General features: G+C 43.3%; 1 protein-coding gene across 1 annotated transcript in view; it reads right to left on the bottom strand.

Annotated features, from left to right (window-relative positions):
- Nucleotides 1–3,098: 3,098 nt before the first annotated feature.
- Nucleotides 3,099–18,586, bottom strand: part of CAP2 (cyclase associated actin cytoskeleton regulatory protein 2) — a 138,578-nt gene continuing 123,090 nt past the window's right edge. The window contains exons 8-13 of the mRNA XM_034985731.1: nt 17,642–17,831; nt 16,477–16,652; nt 15,076–15,199; nt 14,893–14,975; nt 7,963–8,103; nt 3,099–4,540 (exon numbers count right to left, since the gene is read on the bottom strand). Of these exons, the coding sequence (XP_034841622.1) occupies nt 4,457–4,540; nt 7,963–8,103; nt 14,893–14,975; nt 15,076–15,199; nt 16,477–16,652; nt 17,642–17,831 (798 nt within the window). The 3' untranslated portion in view covers nt 3,099–4,456. The remainder of the gene's footprint in view (nt 4,541–7,962; nt 8,104–14,892; nt 14,976–15,075; nt 15,200–16,476; nt 16,653–17,641; nt 17,832–18,586) is intronic.

The raw sequence follows: 18,586 nt of genomic DNA, 5'->3' as shown, positions 1-18,586 counted from the left end.
TTAAACTGAAGAAGAATGCCTGAAGCAGGGGGTGTCATAATATTGGCTCCCTGCAGGGCAGGCTGCTGGGGGACATGTGTCATTGGCTCAACCCTGCTAGGAGATGTGTACCATTCATTATGTGTAAACATGACTATACCCCACAGGGACAATGAGCGGGGGGGGGGGGGGGAAGTTCCCAAACAAATCTCACTTTCCCAAATAAATCTGCAAAACTGTTACATTCATGGGAAGGTTTTCCATGATAAGTTTATGACTTAGGAGTTGAAGAAATGAGGCCATACGGTTATTATTAAAAAATAACAAAAAAAAATACCTTTTAAATGCACACCTTCTGATGCGTTTCCAAGTTGAATTATTGATAGCCCGGGAAATTAAATGAATTTGAATGAAAAAAATCTTTGCCATATTGGCAAATGGGGAGCGAGAGGAAGAGAGCATCCAAAGCCGGCTCCAGCACTGAGCGCAGAGCCCAACGTGGAGCTTGGTCCCACCACCGCGTGATCATGACCTGAGCTGAAACCAAGAGTAGAATGCTCAACCGACTGAGCTTCCCAGACGCCCCTGGGCAAAAATCATTTTTTAAATATAAAGTGATAGATTGTACTAGAGGGAAACATGAAAGTAATTCTCTACTGATAGGCAAATGCTACCCTTTGTTAGTTGCATATTCTCTGCCAAGGCACTAAACAAACAGTAGAAGAACTAAAACCATTTGGAGAAATCTGGACGGATTATCCCTGGTTAATTTGAGCTGGGTTACTTTTCACTTGCAGCACAGATATAAGCTGCATCATATACAGAAACATTGCTGTGGCTAAACTAGCCAAAGAAGTCTGTGAATGCTATTAAATCAAGTTGTCTCAGTTGAAACAATTAAAGCCCTTAAGTTGTATCTGTATCTGAAATGGTACAGAAAGTGCCAATGGTTTAAAAATAATTGTTTTGAAATGAACATGTTTAATGAAAGTCATTCTTGGAATATGAAACTTAGAAATGCTTCCTAAAGATTTCACATCAGAGGCAATGGAAAAGACCCATGTCCAACTGCGTACTCTTCATTTCCAACTAAATGTCACAAAGATATCCTGAATTAAACATGTTTAAGACTAAACCATGGTTCCTTCCAGATCTGGTTCTCTTTCAGCGGTTCCCATCAAGGGAAATGTCTGGTTGTAGATCTATGATGACAATTGACTGCAGCTAGGAAGGCAGATGAGGAAAATACGGATATGTATGGCAAATGTGTATTCATTTTTGATATGTGGAATGCAAGTGGGACAGGCAGGTAGAAATACTCTCTGGGCAAGTGGGAGTTAAGACTCCAGGGAGATGGATTCAGGCTGGGGATGTGGATCTGGCAGTCATCTACGTAAGAGTGATAGACTAAGTTAAGGGAGACGAATGAGCATTTGACAGGGGGGAGAAAAAGAAGGGAGAGGAGCCAGAGAAGTTTACTGTGTATCACAAGATCAGATAGAGTTTAACAGGGAAACGACAGTGTCCACAATCTCAGTGGATGAGGAATGACAGAAAGCCACTGGATTTATGTCCTTTGAGAGTTTCAGAAACATTCTACTACAATTACAGTAGTTACAAAAAGGGGTGGGATGTGTGTGTGTTCTAGTCCTTGCTTTACCTCTAATTGGTTGCTTTATGCAAGTTACTAATATCACTAGACTTCAGCTCTGTCTTTAAAATGAAGGGATTCTTGGGCACCTGGGTGGCTCAGTTGGTTGAGCAACTGCCTTCGGCTCAGGTCATGATCCTGGAGTCCCTGGATCGAGTCCCGCATCGGGCTCCCTGCTCGTCAGGGAGCCTGCTTCTCCCTCTGACCCTCCCCCCTCTCATGTGCTCTCTCTCTCTCATTCTGTCTCAAATAAATAAATAAAATCTTAAAAAAAAATAAATAAAATGAAAGGATTCTTTAGATAAACTCATCTAGACTTTAAGTAGTTGAAGTAAACATTTTCAATGAACGAAAAAATAGATGAATAAAACTGTATATATTTCCTATCAGTTCTAGAAAGAATTTCTGTAGGTAAGTGGTTAGTACACATCCTTCATTTTAAGACATCTTGTATGTCAAAGGAAAACTACCGGTAACAGATTATTTAGTGGAAGCTGTATTATCAAGGAAAGGGTTTTCAAAACAACAGATTCTGGATTATTTTATCATTCGATCCTACAAAGTGATACTTTGTAACACTGCAAAGCAGAAAGATACAGGAGACCCTTGGCACTCAGTGTTCTGACAGTTTTGTTTTGATGTTTAGTGAATGTACATGACATGCAATTCTGCTCATATGGATTTCTTACCCCTTTGACAATATTTTTTAGGTCACTGCATTGGTAACTTTGGAATTTCATAATGTGCAAGAAGGACAGCATATTGCAAATGCAGCATTGTCTGGGTAATCATTTCCCTATACGTTGCCAAAGTTGTTATTTTTCCCCGCTTTTTCAACAAATTCATAAAACCAGTAGGTGACTTAAGGACCCAGGGCTGATAAAATAATTGAACCTCAAGTCCAGATTTTCAGTGTCTGTGGTGAAGCATTTTGAAAATCTGGTACAAGCCCAAGGCCAGTCGACAGAGTCTAAGAATTTTGAGTGAACTTTTTCAATATAAAATTATTACTATTTAATGGGTATGTAGCATGTCCTTTTTAGAGTCTTTTCTTCCCACTTACAATTTTTTCTTCCAGAAATTTATTTACAAATTTATTATAAAAATTATTTTTATTTATATTATACATGTAAATACATAGTGTATGTATTATCGTATCCTATTAATAACTAAATTTATTTTCTGGGATATTTACATTAATGAAGATCTATGAAGGGGTTTTCTCAGTGAAGAGGACTTGAATTATGCAACTGGATTCTAGAATTTTCTGACTGACAGTCATACCAACTGCAGATGGCTTTATCTGATATCTGTCTTGAAGAAGCTATTCTTCTGGGAAGCTGATGGCATGCTGGATACATTCTCCAAACCAACCAGGAGGACTCAGCTGTCTTTCCTGAATGTAACATATCTGATATATGATCGAGGGGCAAATCAAAGCAGAAAAAAATAATTTTAACAACCAGAATTCATCACAGTATTTAAACAATTAGAATTTTACTTTATTTCAGAATAAGTTTACAGTTGAAAAAAAAGATATTTACTAAAGCCACATTATTCATATGAACAAAACTTTTATAGCAAAACCTTGGTACATGAGCATTAGTAATTTGAATACTATATGGATATAGAAGATATTTAAAAAACGGAAATGACGTATTCCAAAGGCTATAGTAGGCACGATATATATGCTTGTATTGGGTCTGCAAGCATTATACTAGAATGCATTATATGTGATCCAAGAAGTTGCAGATTTTTCAGCACTGTGTACTGAAAAGATACAAAGGAGTATCATAGTTTCTCTTATGTTGAAAAAGCATGTACTCTTCAATACTACAAAATAGGAGCAGCAAGTCAAACCAACAAACAATCCTTCAGGTTTTGGAAGAAGTATTACAGCTATGGCTTTTTAACGTTCATTTTTTTTTTTTTTTGGAGACCGGTTAGAAGTCTGGCAAGTGAGAAAGAAAAGTCTATAGTACAACATTAATGACATAATTTACAACGCATCTGATATTCAGCAGGTTCAAAATTGGGAAACAAAAAATTGAGCTTGATCTTCAAGCAAAATTGCGAGGTACTACATACATCTGCTTCCTCCCACCAATCTTTTGGCATAAAAATCTTTCTGTAGAGAAGTAAAAGTTTTCCATGTGACATGGCAGAAGAATGTTTTAAGATAAATCATTAGAATCTACTTGTAGTTTTTAGTAACTGTAAAGAATACAAGTCTTCTAAGGACCAAGTAATTGGATATCGTCAATGGAATTTTCTTATGTTTTGTAAAAAATTGTTTGAAATATGTATTCATGCTGACAATGTATCCGTGCTGATAAATGTGAACATTTGGTAAAAATGGGGAAAAAAAAAGTTAGATTTTTCAGAGCATAACTACTACTACTACATCACATAGAAATTGCCTAAAGGTAAAAATGTACATCTTAGATTCTCAGAGGTTTTATTTTCCAACTAGCAATTAAACATAAGTGTCAAATTGAATCATGCAGTATTTTTACCTATCAGCTATCGTGTTAATGATATTAGGGGAACAGAATACTATTTTTACCCCCCTTTAAATGTGTAATGCTCACAAGTCATCAGGTGGAACTCAAATCACACACAAAGGCAAATCATGAAGACACGTTAAATACTTCAAAATGCCCACGAAGGCATGCCAGAAATGATGCTGTTTCTAGAACACAGAATTGTTGAAGGCCAAAACTAAAGCCGTACATGTTACTGCCACTTCTAGGTGTTTAATGCTGCCTTTTTTTTTTTTTTTTTTTTTTGATGGATTCAGGTCAGGGGGTTTGGTCTCTCTGGAGGTTAGCCCATAATTTCTGCAGGTTCAGTGACCAACTTGGATCCATCCCAGGCTGTCTTGAACTGTTCTGGAACAGGAAATTCTCTCTGGAAAAATGCAGAAGAACAAAGTTACTTAAACAGATGGAAGGCTGATCAGTGTCATGGCAGAGAAAGACATTTTATGGAACCCAAACCTGTGTTGTGGAGAGGTCTTCTGGGTCCCGTGGAGACCTGCATAATTGTGTGTAGGTTCTGTAACTATCTGCTAGCATCATCATTAAAACTAGAACCTACTAAGAACCAGGCAGTCTTCTAAGTACTAGATATATGTGGACTCCGTTAGTCTACAGCCCTAGGAGCCGGGTGTTCTTGAGATGCCATCTACAGGACGCAGGTCTGAGAGGTCGAACAGCTGGCTGAAGATGGTATCGCTGTAAGCAGGGCAGCCAGACTTCAAGCCAGACAGCCTCTCTACCCATTCACCACCACACGCAAACTTGCACAGGATCACCCGGGGAGCCTGTTAAAATGCAGGTTCTGATTCCGTAGATCTGGGGAAGAGAATGATGATCTGCATTTCCAACAAGTTCCGAGGGGGCACTGAGGCTGCGGATCCCTAGTCACACCGAGTAGAAAGGCTTGGCCCCGGCGTTCTCTGTATACTCTTTGATGAGCTATGAAGATGTGCTTTGGGTCATATATCAATGTGTTACTTTGCATCCTGTCACCTACTCCTCCCATTGGGAGATACACGTGCGTGCACCACGGGGGGGGGGGGTTGTCGGAGGAGGGGGAGGGCAGGGGGATGGAGCCAAAATAAAAGTAGTTTGGAAGGGCGCCTGGATGGCTCAGTTGGTTAAGCGACTGCCTTCGGCTCAGGTCATGATCCTGGATTCCCGGGATCGAGTCCTGCATCGGGCTCCCTGCTCGGCAGGGAGTCTGCTTCTCCCTCTCCCACTCCCCCTGCTTGTGTTCCCTCTCTCACTGTGTCTTTCTCTGTCAAATAAATAAATAAAATCTTTAAAAAAAAAAAAGTAGTTTGGAATCTCTCCTTTTCCCCAGAAAGTGATTCTGCAGTCATTTCAGAAAAGGCTCGACAAGGAAGGGGAGAGGCAGTCCGCTTTGGCCCTGGCTTCGGTGCCCTCCCGGGACGTTGTGTGCACAAAGCATGGCTGGAGCACCAAGTGTCTGATAAGCCGGTGCCCCGCTCCTCCATCAATGAGATACCATCTTTCAGTGGAACCCACACACGAGTACATATCTTCTTAGATGTGGGATCCACCTGCCTCTTCTGGAAGTAAACAAGGCTTGGTGCTTGCTCTCAAGTACCAGGCCAGGTAGAGAATGCTCCAGAGTGAAGGTATCTCTTTGATAGTTAACCGTACTATATATAGCCGTTCCACATCTTTTTTTGGGGGAGTGAAGTGATAGTCACATGATGACATTCTTCTCTGGGTAATGGACTTCCTTCAGGATGAATCATCCCCACCATCCGATCCCAGATTACAATGTCCATGGCAGGACCTTTGCCTGCTCCCTACTACCGCTCACTAGAAAATGTACTAAGAGGACCATGGAATGAGGGCACAAGATAACCTGCCGATAGGGGGAAGGCTCCTTCAGCACAAAAGCTCGGGTTCCGACCTATACTCACGCCTTAGGTCAGTGGATCTCAAGCTTGGCTCCACAGTGGAATCACCTGAGAAGCTTTGACAAGTACAGATGCCTGGGACCACGCCCAGGGACGCTAGCCGAATTAGTCTGGAACGCTGATCCAGACCCACTGCTTTTCTTAGCAGATCCAGCTCCCATGCAGATGAGCCTTCTGCTGGACCAGCTGCAAAGGCCAGGGACCCCCCTAATTTTTGGCTCTCCGGCTGGAAGGTGTTCTGTATCAGCTTTAGCTCCTCAGTAGCTTTAGGTAGAGAACGCGAGAGGGCTCTTCTCAAGCTCGGGGTTAGGCTAGCCAAACAGCTAGCAGTCCGGTGCTGGCAGACTTTTGTTTTTCAGCCTTACATGAAGGATTCTAGGCTGCATTCTGTAGCACGTGGCTGGGCGGTGCTGAAGAATTTACTGACCGGCGAGAGGAGAACATTCGAGCACGGTTGCTGTCTGCCTAAGGACGGGGCTGGTGACTGGCCCACAGGCTAATGGGGCGCCTTCGAGGTTACTTCTCCCATCCTCCCCTGGTTCACTGTCCCCTTGCACAGTTAGAATCAGAGGGAATCATCTCTGGATTTATCTGTACTTCCAAGAAGCGACAACGAGTAGGAAGCAGCAACTTGCTTTCAAAGAGCTAGAGCTGCAAGTCCGCCACAAGGCGCGATGCAGAAAATGTATTCCTTTGGACTTCTTTTGCAATGTGTGAGGATATCTGCATGCTTCTCTTAGAAGCTGCTTTGTTGGGGCGCCTGGGTGGCTCAGTTGTTAAGCGTCTGCCTTTGGCTCTGGTCACGATCCCAGGGTCCTGGCATCAAGCCCTGCATCAGGCTCCCTGCTCCACAGGAAGCCTGCTTCTCCCTCTGCCCCTCCCCCTGCTTGTGTTCCCTCTCCTTCTGTCTCTCTCTGTCAAATAAATACAATCTTAAAAAAAAAAAAAAAGCTGCTTTGTTGGGGGAGAGGAGGCATAGAAAACAAATGGTGGCTGAATCACTTTGGGTGTCTCGGAAGGGCTGGATGAGCTGACGACATCACCCGAGACGCCCATTAAAATACAGATTCCCCAGACCCCGCCCGAAGCCTCCCGAATCCAACCTCCAGGCGCAGGCTCTGGGAGCTGGCATTTTCTTTTTTCTTTTATTTATTTATTTATTTATTTATTTAAAAATTTTTAAAGTTTTTTGTTTTTGTTTTTTTTTTTAGATTTTATTTATTTATTTGACAGAGAGAGAGACAGCCAGAGAGGGAACACAAGCAGGGGGAGTGGGAGAGGGAGAAGCAGGCTTCCCGTGGAGCAGGGAGCCCGATGCGGGGCTCCATCCCAGGACCCTGGGATCATGACCTGAGCCGAAGGCAGACGCTTAACGCTTAACGACTGAGCCACCCAGGCGCCCCGGGAGCTGGCATTTTCATGGAGCTTCTGGGCGGATCCTCCTGCTGAGTTTGAGAACCCCTGACAGAAGTATACCTACAGAAACAGGTCCACTTAGCGTCACCCCCACCCCCGCCTCCCACTTTCCCCCCCAAAGCATTTCTCCCTCCTTTCTGCTTGCCTCCACCACAGCAAAGGACAATATTTAGCCCTAAATACCATGAACTCAGATGCATGAGGCACTGTTTGATAAAAGCTAGCCCCTGAAGGTAAATTATTAGTAAACGGCCCAGAGAATCACCCTTCGAGGAATGCGCACAGCCAAGAAACCAACAGAGGAGGAGCAAGACGCAAAGCAACTCTCTGAATTCCTCTCCTGCCTGTGGATTATTCCGCAAATGAAGCTCCTAGGTTGGGAGTTAATGAATCAGTCTCGTCGAATGTTATGAAGGCAGGCTCAAGAAAAATTCTTCACTGGCTTTTAAAAGGTACTTACATAATCACCATCCTGAGGAACAAGGACATTCATTTCAGACGATTTGGCACTCACGATCTCGCAGTCCAGCGCATCTTCACTGAGGTATATGTGACAGCCTTCTGTCTTATTAATGGAAATTGTTGGCACTTTCCCCATTACCTGAAATAGACAAGAGAACAGCCTGGCACCCACATAAATAAAAATGACGAATAAAGCCCCATCCATGGGCTTCCCCCAGCTTTAGGAAGAGCTGGGTCAGGCTGGTTAGCAGCAACGTCGGCAGGCTGAACCGGTGGGTGTCATTTGGGGACAGAATGAAAGGACCACACAAAGGGATTCTCAAGCCTCAGGGTCTCTTTTCCTGAGACCAAATAAAGGGATTAATGTGAAAACAGCAACTAAGTGTTCAGAAAAAGTCTCACAACCCTCTAGTGGATTTGAAACATAGATTTGATTTCACGGATAAAAGTAACAAGACGCATTTGCTTTTATTTCCTTAAAATTTTAGTTCTGACAAGTCTGTGAATCTTGGGTTAAAACAAATGCTAATATTGTCATTTCAGAGTAAATACATTATTCTGTAATTGAGTAGATTTTTTCTTGCACCTAAATAAGAAACACTACAATTCTTTTCATGTAAATCTTTTGCTAGATAACAATCTCACTGGCTGAATGGGAAGCTTGAGTAAGACAATGAGTGTCTAGGTATTTTGAAATGTATTAATTCCAGGAGCCAAGAGTGGGGACTTGGTTCAGGCTACTCACTGCATGAATAGGACCATACACAAGAGGAGGTGATTCTTTATATTGTTTACAAATATCTAAGTGCTATAAAAATTCTGCTCAGTTTCAAATTTCTCTTTTAACAGGTTTCAGACATTCTCCCTAGCCCCCAAATCTCTATAGGGGCAGACTGTTCCCCCAGTGACCATATTACAACTCTATGATTTTCCTTCTTGTAATGGTAATTGAAATGATAAAGACATCTCCTCTTTCACCCTGAAGAAAAGGCTGGATTGCAAACCCAAGGGGCAACTCCTGTTGATGGTGCAGACGATGTAAAGAATTCCTTAGGGGGAGTCTAGCCAGGTCACCACACTTCTCTGTTTTCTCCTCTCTCCATAGAAACTGGACACTGAGTTAGAAATGAGCCCCAGTGCCAAAAAAAAAAAGAAAGAAAAAAAAAAGCAGAGGTAGTTCAAGGTCAGGTAAGCACAAGGCTTTGCCATAGATACCCTACAATAGTAATAATACATATATCTATATTTCAAGAACGTGTCAGCAGTAATGTTTTGGTAATTTCTAGATTTGTTTATCTTAGAGTGATGAAGAACATCTATACGCTGCCCAGGACGGTACAGGGAGTGAGGCAAGACGGGAGAAAGGGTAAACTGTCAGTTTGTCAGTGGATCCTCAGTGATTTGTTTGTGAGGCAGAATGGGGACACGTGAGGCAAGTGCATGACACTAATACAGTTTACTTATATTTATATATTGCTATGCTATATTAAAAACGCTTCAATACGCCACATATCTAAAAGTCTGAAAAAGCAACAGTAGACCTTAAATGGGCACCTGGGTGGCTCAGTTGGTTAAGCGACTGCCTTCGGCTCAGGTCATGATCCTGGAGTCCTGGGATCGAGTCCCACATCAGGCTCCCAGCTCAGTGGGGAGCCTGCTTCTCCCTCTGACCCTATCCCCTCTCATGCTGTTTCTCTCTCTCTCTCAAATAAATAAATAAAATCTTTAAAAACAAACAAACAAACAAACAAACAAAAAACATTGCCTTGATATGGTAAGAATGGGTCCTTTTCCACAGCGTTTTGGTCAACGCTGCATTAGACTCGATTGTCTACGTGCTCATTTCCCCTGGTGGTCTGGGACCGCGCTGAGAACAGAGATGGTTTCTTATCAAGAGAACTGGGCCAAAGAGTATCTCCTCTACTCAGTGACAGGTGATGTGAGATCCTGCCCAAGCCAGTGCTCTAGCATTTAATGCATTTCTGGATTAGTTAGGTTTTTCATAAATTTGTTTCTCTATAAAAAGTTTTTTTAGGGGCGCCTGGGTGGCTCAGTCAGTTAAGCGTCTGCCTTCTTGGCTCAGGTCATGATCCCAGGGTCCTGGGCTCCCTGCTCAGCGGGGAGCCTGCTTCTCCCTCTCCCTCTGCACTTCCCCCTGCTTGTGCTCCCTCTCTCTCTGTGTCAAATCAATCAATAAATAAATCTTTTAGAAAAATTTTTTTTAGATTTTATTTTTAAGTAATCTCTACACCCAATGTGGGGCTCGAACCCACAACCCTGAGATCAAGAGTTGCACACTCCACTGACTGAGCCAGCCAGGCGCCCCTATTTCTCTATAACAATTTAAAAAATTTCAATGTTATATTTAGGTCTCTTCTCTCCCTCATAATGTGTACTCTTTTTTGAGGGTAGTTTGCCAAAAACAGAATTACTGGCCCAAATTATATGAACTTTGGTGCATGCCCCTTTCTTCCTTTCAGTCTTTTTTTTAAGTAATTGAGGTAAAATCTGCAAACATAAAATTCACCTTTTTTTTTTTCTTAAAGATTTTATTTCTTTGAGAGGGAGCAAGCACGTAGGAGCAGGGGGCAGGGCGAGGGGGTAGGGGGAGAGGCAGAGGCAGAAGCAGACTCCCCACTGAGCATGGAGCCTGACTATGAGGAGGGGCTCCATCCCAGGCCCCTGGGATCATGACCTAAGCCGAAGGCAGATGCTTAACCGACTGAGCCACCCAGGCACCCCTAAAATTCACTTGTTCTAAGTGCACAATTTAATGATATTTAGTAGGTTTACAGAACTGTGCAACTATCATTTCAGTTCTAGAATATTTCCATCACTCCTAGTGCCCACTTACAGTCAATACCTGTCCTCACTCCTGGGGGAACCACTGATTTCTATTGTGTGCAGGCCCTTTTGAAACAATGTATTAAATGTTTTAAATAGGTAATGACATTCACTTGGTTTGAAAATCCAAAAGCTTGAAAAGTATTCAATAAAATGTCTCTCTCATCTCTGAACCCTGCTGTCAGGTTTCTATCCCTTTTGGACAGATAACCACGGTATATTCTTCTACATTATTTTTAGAACACATGTCATATCCTTAAAAAAATTAGGATGTATTTCAAACATAGAAACATAGAAAATATAAAAAATACGTAAACATATATATGTCAAACAGCTTTATCAGAGTTTAACATTTTGGCTTAGTGGCCTTTTTTTTAAGGACTATAATCTTATAGCATGGTTGAAGTCCTCTCTGTACCATCCAGCACCTCACTCACTCTCTTCTCCCTCCCTAGATGAAACCACTCTTCTGAATTTTGTGCTGACCATTTACACCAGGACTATCCCCGAGTCGGGTGACCTGGCGCCCTCATAAGTGTATTTCTTTCTTTTTAAGTTTTTATTTAAATTGCAGTTAGTTAACATACGGTGTGATATTAGTTTCAGGTCCTCACAAGTATATTTAACGTGTGTATTGTTTTGCATGTTTTCAATCTTTATATAAAGGGACACATTTTCTAGTGCCTGCCATTCTGTCATGTGTCTTCATTGCTCAATGCTGCTTTTGAGATCTACCTATTTTTATTATATAACTACAGTCATTTTTATACATAAAACTACAGTTATTTTATTTATTTCTTTTTTAGAGAGAGAACGTGCAAGTGAGGGGCGGGAGGAGCGGAGGGAGAGGGAAAATTTTAAGCAGGCTCCACACCCAGCGTGGAGCCCGACACTGATGTGAAGCTTAATCTCACGATCCGAAGATCGTGATCTGAGCCCAAACCAAGAGCTGAACACTTAACCAACTGAGCCACCCAGGTGCCCTTCTTTCTAAATCACTTTTAAAAATGGTTACATGGTAACTATTTTTGTGTAAAATTCAGAAGTTTAAAATTTTTAAGTAGACATATCTTTTTGGATAATTTCTATTACTTCTCAATTTAGAATTATGTCTCCCTCCAGAAATTTGATGAATATTTAAAACTGTTTTCTTCCCATTTTCTATAGCTTCATGTTTTATACTTAATTCAACTGGTTTTTAATTTTGAACATGATGTATTTTTATTGAAAAATGCTAACTCCTAGGGCACCTGGGTGGCTCAGTCGGTTAAGCGTCTAGCTCTTGATTTCAGCTCAGGTCATGATCTCAGGATCTAAGCTCAGCAGGGAGTCTGCTTGAGATTTTCTCCTTCCTTCTCTCTCTGCCCTTCCCCCTGCTCCTGCATGCACTCATTCTCTCCCTCACTCTCTCAAATAAATAAATAAATCTTAAAAAAAATGCTAACTCCTGGGCCCCTGGGTGGCTCAGTTGGTTAAGCGACTGCCTTCGGTTCAGGTCATGATCCTGGAGTCCCGGGATCGAGTCCCACATCGGGCTCCGTGCTCAGCGGGGGGTCTGCTTCTCCCTCTGACCCTCTTCCCTCTCGTGCTCTCTGTCTCTCATTCTCTCTCTCAAATAAATAAAATCTTAAAAAAAATAAAAAATTAAAAAATGCTAACTCCTTATAGATGGTTTCATCAGTGCTACCCAATCCCATTTCTGTAAGAATAAAAGGAAGTTTGGAATAAACTCTCTAACAGTAAGAGGGGGTATATTAGATTAGATTATTTCCAGGATATTTTTCACCTGGCTAAATATGTGTTCTCACCTCAGTCATAGAATATTATTTCCGTGACTTTGGGTGGGGGGGGTTGGTTAAAAATAATGTGAAAAGGGAGAAAGCCTGGATCTTTATGTAGGAACTTCCACTATCCAAAAAGAGTTCTTCAGAAATTGTGGCCTCATTATTAGGTTTATATGAGCCATATTTCTCCTTGAGGAATTGGACTTCTGATGATGAGTGACTTCCTTAAAATTTTCATGCACAATACTCTGGGAGAGGCAACATTATTCAATAAATGGAGAAATGTGGCTGTCAGAAATGCTAAATTGGAAGGTGGTATTACAGAATACAAGCTTCATGAGGGCAAGGATTTTTGTCTCATTTCCTTACTGATATTTGCAGAGCTGGGAACAGTACCGGGCATATCAGACGTGCTCAGTAAACATCTGGCAAAGGAATGATCGAGTGCGTGCTCTATGCTATGACTCACATTTTAGAACCTAAAGTAAGATCCGAGGCTGGTCGCGTTTCCCGTTTACACGGTGAAGACAACAATCTAGTAACTGCCTGGGAGGAGTTGCTTGGCTGCTCTCTCCTAATGTGGTTCTCTATCCAGGAATGGAATTTGTGAAGCAGTGGAAGCAGAATGATTCGAGGGGGAAAGGGATTTACACAGACGCACTGCAGAGAAAATACGGAACTGGAATGTGGAAGAGATACACGTACCCACAGAGCCTATGTGGCACGAATATTTGGAATCTGGGCTATGGAGGACTTAGAATTCCCCAGCTAACCTTGCATTTCAGGGCAGGGACCTCGGAGTCAGAGGTGAAGCCAACCGCCCAAGTGTGCGCTGCGGGTGAGGACGGAGCCGGGGCTTGTGCCCAGGGCTCGGGTGCCCCGTGCAGGGCTCTTTGCATTAACCGGACACACACAAAACCAACGTCTTAAATAGCAGTGAGAGAAATGTAAAATGTCCATTCGGATGTACTCTAATTAAAAGTGATGGCAGGAAAAAGCCCAGTAAAACAGGAGACAAAGATCTATAAAACCAGAATCCAGGGGCACCTGGGTGGCTCAGTTGTTAAGCGTCTGCCTTCGGCTCAGGTCATGATCCAGGGTCCTGGGATTGAGCCCCGCATCCGGGTCCCTGCTCCACGGGAAGCCTGCTTCTCCCTCTCCCTCTGCCTGCCACTCTGCCTACTTGTGCTCTCTATCTCTCTGTCAAATAAATAAATAAAATCTTTAAAAAAAAAAATTAAAAAAAAAAAAAACAACCCACCAGAATCCAATGTTAACAAACATTATCAGGAAACATGGGATCATAGGGGTTAATTAAAAATTTGAAGAGAGGAGTGCCTGGCTGACTCAGTGGGTAGAGCATGTGACTCTGGATCTCGGGGTTGTGAGTTCGAGTCCCACGTTAGGTATAGAGATTACTTAAAAGAAATCTTAAAAAAAAAAAAAATATGAAGAGAGTGTAATCAAAGGTGGAAGTTGTAACTGGCCAAAGGCAGGAGGTCCTTTAGCTTTTGGCATATTGTAAAATCCAATTGGGTTAAATCAAAATTAACTAAAGGAGTGCATGTTTTTTTCCTAGTTTGCAAATTCAATTCCAATCCTACTTTCCAGGTTGTTGGTCTGATTATCTCACTGACTTCGGAAACTCTTCCTCCTCCTTACTCAGAACCAATGCTGCCTGAACAAAGAAAATTCTCTTCGGGATGGTGCTGTTAGGTTGGGAGAATCTCTTAGCATCTGTGTTCATTCATTAGTTGATGCCTCCCAATCACCACCTCACCAAACATTTACTGGAGACCTACCGTGTGTAAGTGCTGTGCGAGTTTCTGGGGCCGTAAAGACTAATTATGTGCCCCTGAAAACAGGCATGGTAAACGGCGATTGCAATGCCAGATAGGATGTGTTATAAGGATTGAAAAGGAAGAATTAACACCATCCAAGAGAGGAGTGATGACAGAGCTGTGTCTGAAGGAAAGGGAAGAGGAGTTCTCCAGGTGAACATGGCTGGCCCCGTGCAGGCAGCTGGATGGTCTGAGCAAAGCTGCAAAGTGGGCAGAGGGCTTGGCTGAAAAGGCCACTTATATGGGGGCACCGGGGTGGCTCAGTCGGTTGAGTGTCCAACTCTTGGTTTCGGCTCAGGTCGTGATCTCAGGGTCGTGAGAAAGAGCCCTGCATTGGGTTTGTGCTCAGCAGAGAGTCTGCTTAAGATTCTCTCTCCCTGCCCCTCCCCCGACTCACTTGCAAGTAAATAAATAAAATCTTTAGAAAGAAAGACAGGAAAGAAAGAAAAGGCCCCTTACTTGCATTTGAATATCCTTGGAATTGATCACTTCCACAATGCCTACCACGTTGTCAAACACGAGGCCAAACTTCTTACAGTTGTCTAGGAAAAACAAAACAAAGCAAAGCTCCATTAAACCCACATAGCATGTTTATGCACAACAACTGGTCATAGTAACCACAGGGCCCCGGTTCTGCTGTACCAATTGTAATGGAATTGATTTTTCCTTTCATCCGTAGAGTGGACTTGTTGCATTTGAAAATGTAAGCCACTTGTTTCAGTTCCGTCTCTGAAATCACCAGGTCATTCCTGTCCTCTTGGTACTCCTAGAATTAAAACACATGCAAATATTGAATCTCAGGATGTGCAAGTGGATGGAGCCCATCGCAGGCTGAAATTACGACAGGGTTCAACATTCAATACAGCTTTTCAATATGTTCTTTCCAAACCACCTTTTTTTACAGACCAAACCCCAGGTCTTCCTCTATTATTGTAATGATGGAAATGGATGGAGCCACTGCCTGGAAGCGGGTCAGGGTCCATTTGCCAACAGTCAAATATCAGGCACCCGGGCTGGTGGGTGGGTATGGGAGCTTTCCGTTAAGTCTGTCTCCTGAATCTGGACTTAACGCTGTGGGCAAATAGGCTGGTGACAACAGTGGTGTAAGTCCATGTGTACTGTCAGCCCAAGACAACCTTTCCGGGGACTTTGGTCCTCCACCTCTGGGGAAGCTCTGGACTGGCAGGAGGCACCAGCTTTCATGTACATTTGAAGGGTCTTTGTCCTGTTCACACAGAGGTTGCAAGTGCTGGGTGGCGTGGTAGGTTACGTTAGTGCCTCTGTCAGAGGGATAGAACATCCTACAACCAGAATGGGGCACAGATTAAAAGTTTATGGTAAGGGGCGCCTGGGTGGCTCAGTCAGTTAAGCGAATGCCTTCGGCTCAGGTCATGATCCTGGAGTCCCAGGATCGAGTCCCGCATCGGGCTCCCTGCTCCACGGGGAGTCTGCTTCTGCCTCTGACTCTCCCCCGTCTCATGTACTCTCTCATTCTCGCTCTCTCAAATAAATAAATAAATCTTAAAAAAAAAAAAAAGTTTATGGAAAGAGTGGTCAAGTAGAGACAGCAAGTAGAAAGGTGGATGCTGGGGCTGGGGCGGGGGGAACGGGGAGAGGTTATCTGAGGGGCACAGGGTTCCAGTTTTACAAGATGGAAGAGTTCTCTGGAAGGATGGGCTGATGGCCGCACAGCAGGGTGAATGCACTTCATGCCCATGGGTCATTACATACACTTAGATGTGAAGATGGCAAATGTTATGTGCTGTGATTTTACCACAGTTTAAAAAAATAATTTTAAAATGTTGAGGAAAACGATGCACGAGCAGTAAGTGAAAAACAACAACAACAAAAAGTTGACGGAACATTCAGAAATGTCCTGGCTTCTACTCTAGCCAGCGGCTTGTGTCTTTGTCACTTCACTCAGAAACCCAGAAGACCTTGGTAAAAGGTTTAGCCTCAGTAACCCTTCGACCTTAGTCAACGGTTTAGCAACGACCTTTCACTGGAGTGTGTCGGGAATAAAGATTAAAGGGCTTCACTCACTATTCTCCATTTCTTTCCTTCCAGCTCGAACACAGGAGCATGCTTCTGAGGAGGATGAGACTGGGGAGCCCTGGGGCCTGGAGTGTAGCTTTTGGTAGGAGATGGAGTTTGTCCTCCTTGAGTCCGTAGGCTGGGATTCTTGTATGTCTTCTGGTCATCTGTGACGTGCCGGAGCCCTGGGAAGGTAACACACAACCACGTGTCTTTGTATTTTATGCAAAGGGAAATGTCCCTAACTTCTTAGATCAATGTGATGTAAACAGCACAAGAAATTTTGATAATTAATCTCTCAAGGTTAGTAATAGGCAGAGTCTGAGACCTTATAAATTTAGTGTTAATCAGAAGCACTGTAAACATTTTTTAAGCTGGAGAAACCTCTTCTTTAAGGAGATAAGATGATGGATAAAAATTCTACAAAAAGCAAAGCACCTGGCCAAAAAGGACCACATGATTTACTTCTTTTCTCGTGGCAAAATCATTCCCCAGGCATAGCTTACAAGGACATGGCATCCCAGCGAGTATATGTCAGAGTAAGGAATCGACTTTAGGGTTATGAATCCATTCCCTTACTTTGCAGATAAGGGGACAGCCCAGCCAGGTGGAGCCAGAGAAAAATTTAGAATTTGGGGCTCTTAGCTCCTAGCCCAGTGCACAAGGACAACTATACAATAACTCCTATTACCTGTCTAAAACACAAATGCATTTTCATCAACCTTATTGTTTAGAATGCATGTACATCCTGATATGTTTTAAATGCTGCATGATTTAAAGAAAAAACTGTTCTTGGTGAGGACAAAAGTACTTCAGTGATATAATTATTTGGCAAGCCTGTATACTGCTTGAGGACAGAGGTACGATTGTTTGTCATTTTATTTCACTCAGTCTGAATGCCTTGGTTGTAGATGGTGCTGGAGCATCAGAGGCTTAAGTGGTGATGCGGTGCAGTGGTCCACTTAGAACCCAGAGTCTCTGAGTTCTTCTTGCTGGTCCACGCAACAGCCCACGGAGCCCATCTGCCTCAAGATGAAGAACATTGCAGGCTTCTGCTTTCCCAACAGCAGCTCCCCGTGTGTTGGGGATGGGGATGGAATGACGCACTGTGGGCTCTGGGGGATCTGTGTGCCTGGAGCCAGAGGGAGACAGCATCAAGGTCCAGTTTTCTCACCTTTCGTAATTCCTTCTCCTTGGTTAAGTTGGGCAAATAGAGCAGAGCGTGAAGGGGAGGACTCCTCTCTTTTGCCTTCATTCTCAAAGAGTGGAGGTGGCCCGGGGGGAGGGGGAGGAGGAGGGGGTGGAAGAAGGCCAGGCCCCGGGGAGAGGACAGACAATGCTGATGCAGCTGATGCTACTGGACCCTGTGGGAGAGAGAAGATGGAAAGCGTTGCCTTCAGACTGGTGCCTTTACTAAGAGTTGGGATTTTGCTAACGTCACTCAGAACCTGCTACCAATGAGGAAGTGGGGTTCAACCCTCATAGCGGGCACTGAGGGGGCACACCTGTGCCTCACGGGTCTGTTTGGGAGGCCTGGGCCCGAGGTGGGGATCCACCTTGGGAGTGGACCATGGCTGAGCTGTACAGCCCTGTTGGTGGAAACTGGGTTCATGCTGCCAACTCAGAGGCAAACAAGGCCACATTCACAGGGTCATGTCCAAAGCTCAGGACGTGACTCAAACCGGCCTTCGCCAATTGAGAATCATAAGAAAAATGCGGTCCAACTGATGAGAGGATTTGACTTTTTGGGCCACTGGGAACTGCAACCACCAATGAGAGAGAGAGATTAGTGGTTATTAGGTGTTTTTGAAACTCTTTGGAGCGGTCCAAGGAAGAGATACGGAAACTCTTCCTCTGGAACTCATTTTTTTAATGCCTCAAACTGACCTCCAAGCAAGGGCCTCTTATGACCTGGATGCCCGTCAACTCTGAAGGTGATCAGGGTCCAGGACCCATCTGATGGCTTCGTTCATCTAATGCTGATAGTGAACTCACTAAAACCTGAATTCTTTCTGATCAAGATCTATGCTTACTCTTATTTTTGCCGCTATGTGAAATTCAAATATTTTTTTAAAAGACTTTATTTTAGGGCGCCTGGGTGGCTCAGTCGGTTAAGCGA

This window comes from Mirounga leonina, unplaced genomic scaffold (genome assembly GCF_011800145.1).
Source record: "Mirounga leonina isolate KUSES-001 unplaced genomic scaffold, KU_Mleo_1.0 Mir_366, whole genome shotgun sequence".
Lineage (NCBI taxonomy): Eukaryota > Metazoa > Chordata > Mammalia > Carnivora > Phocidae > Mirounga > Mirounga leonina.
The sequence above is the reverse complement of the archived record's forward strand: the minus strand, read 5'-3'. Positions and strand labels throughout refer to the sequence as shown.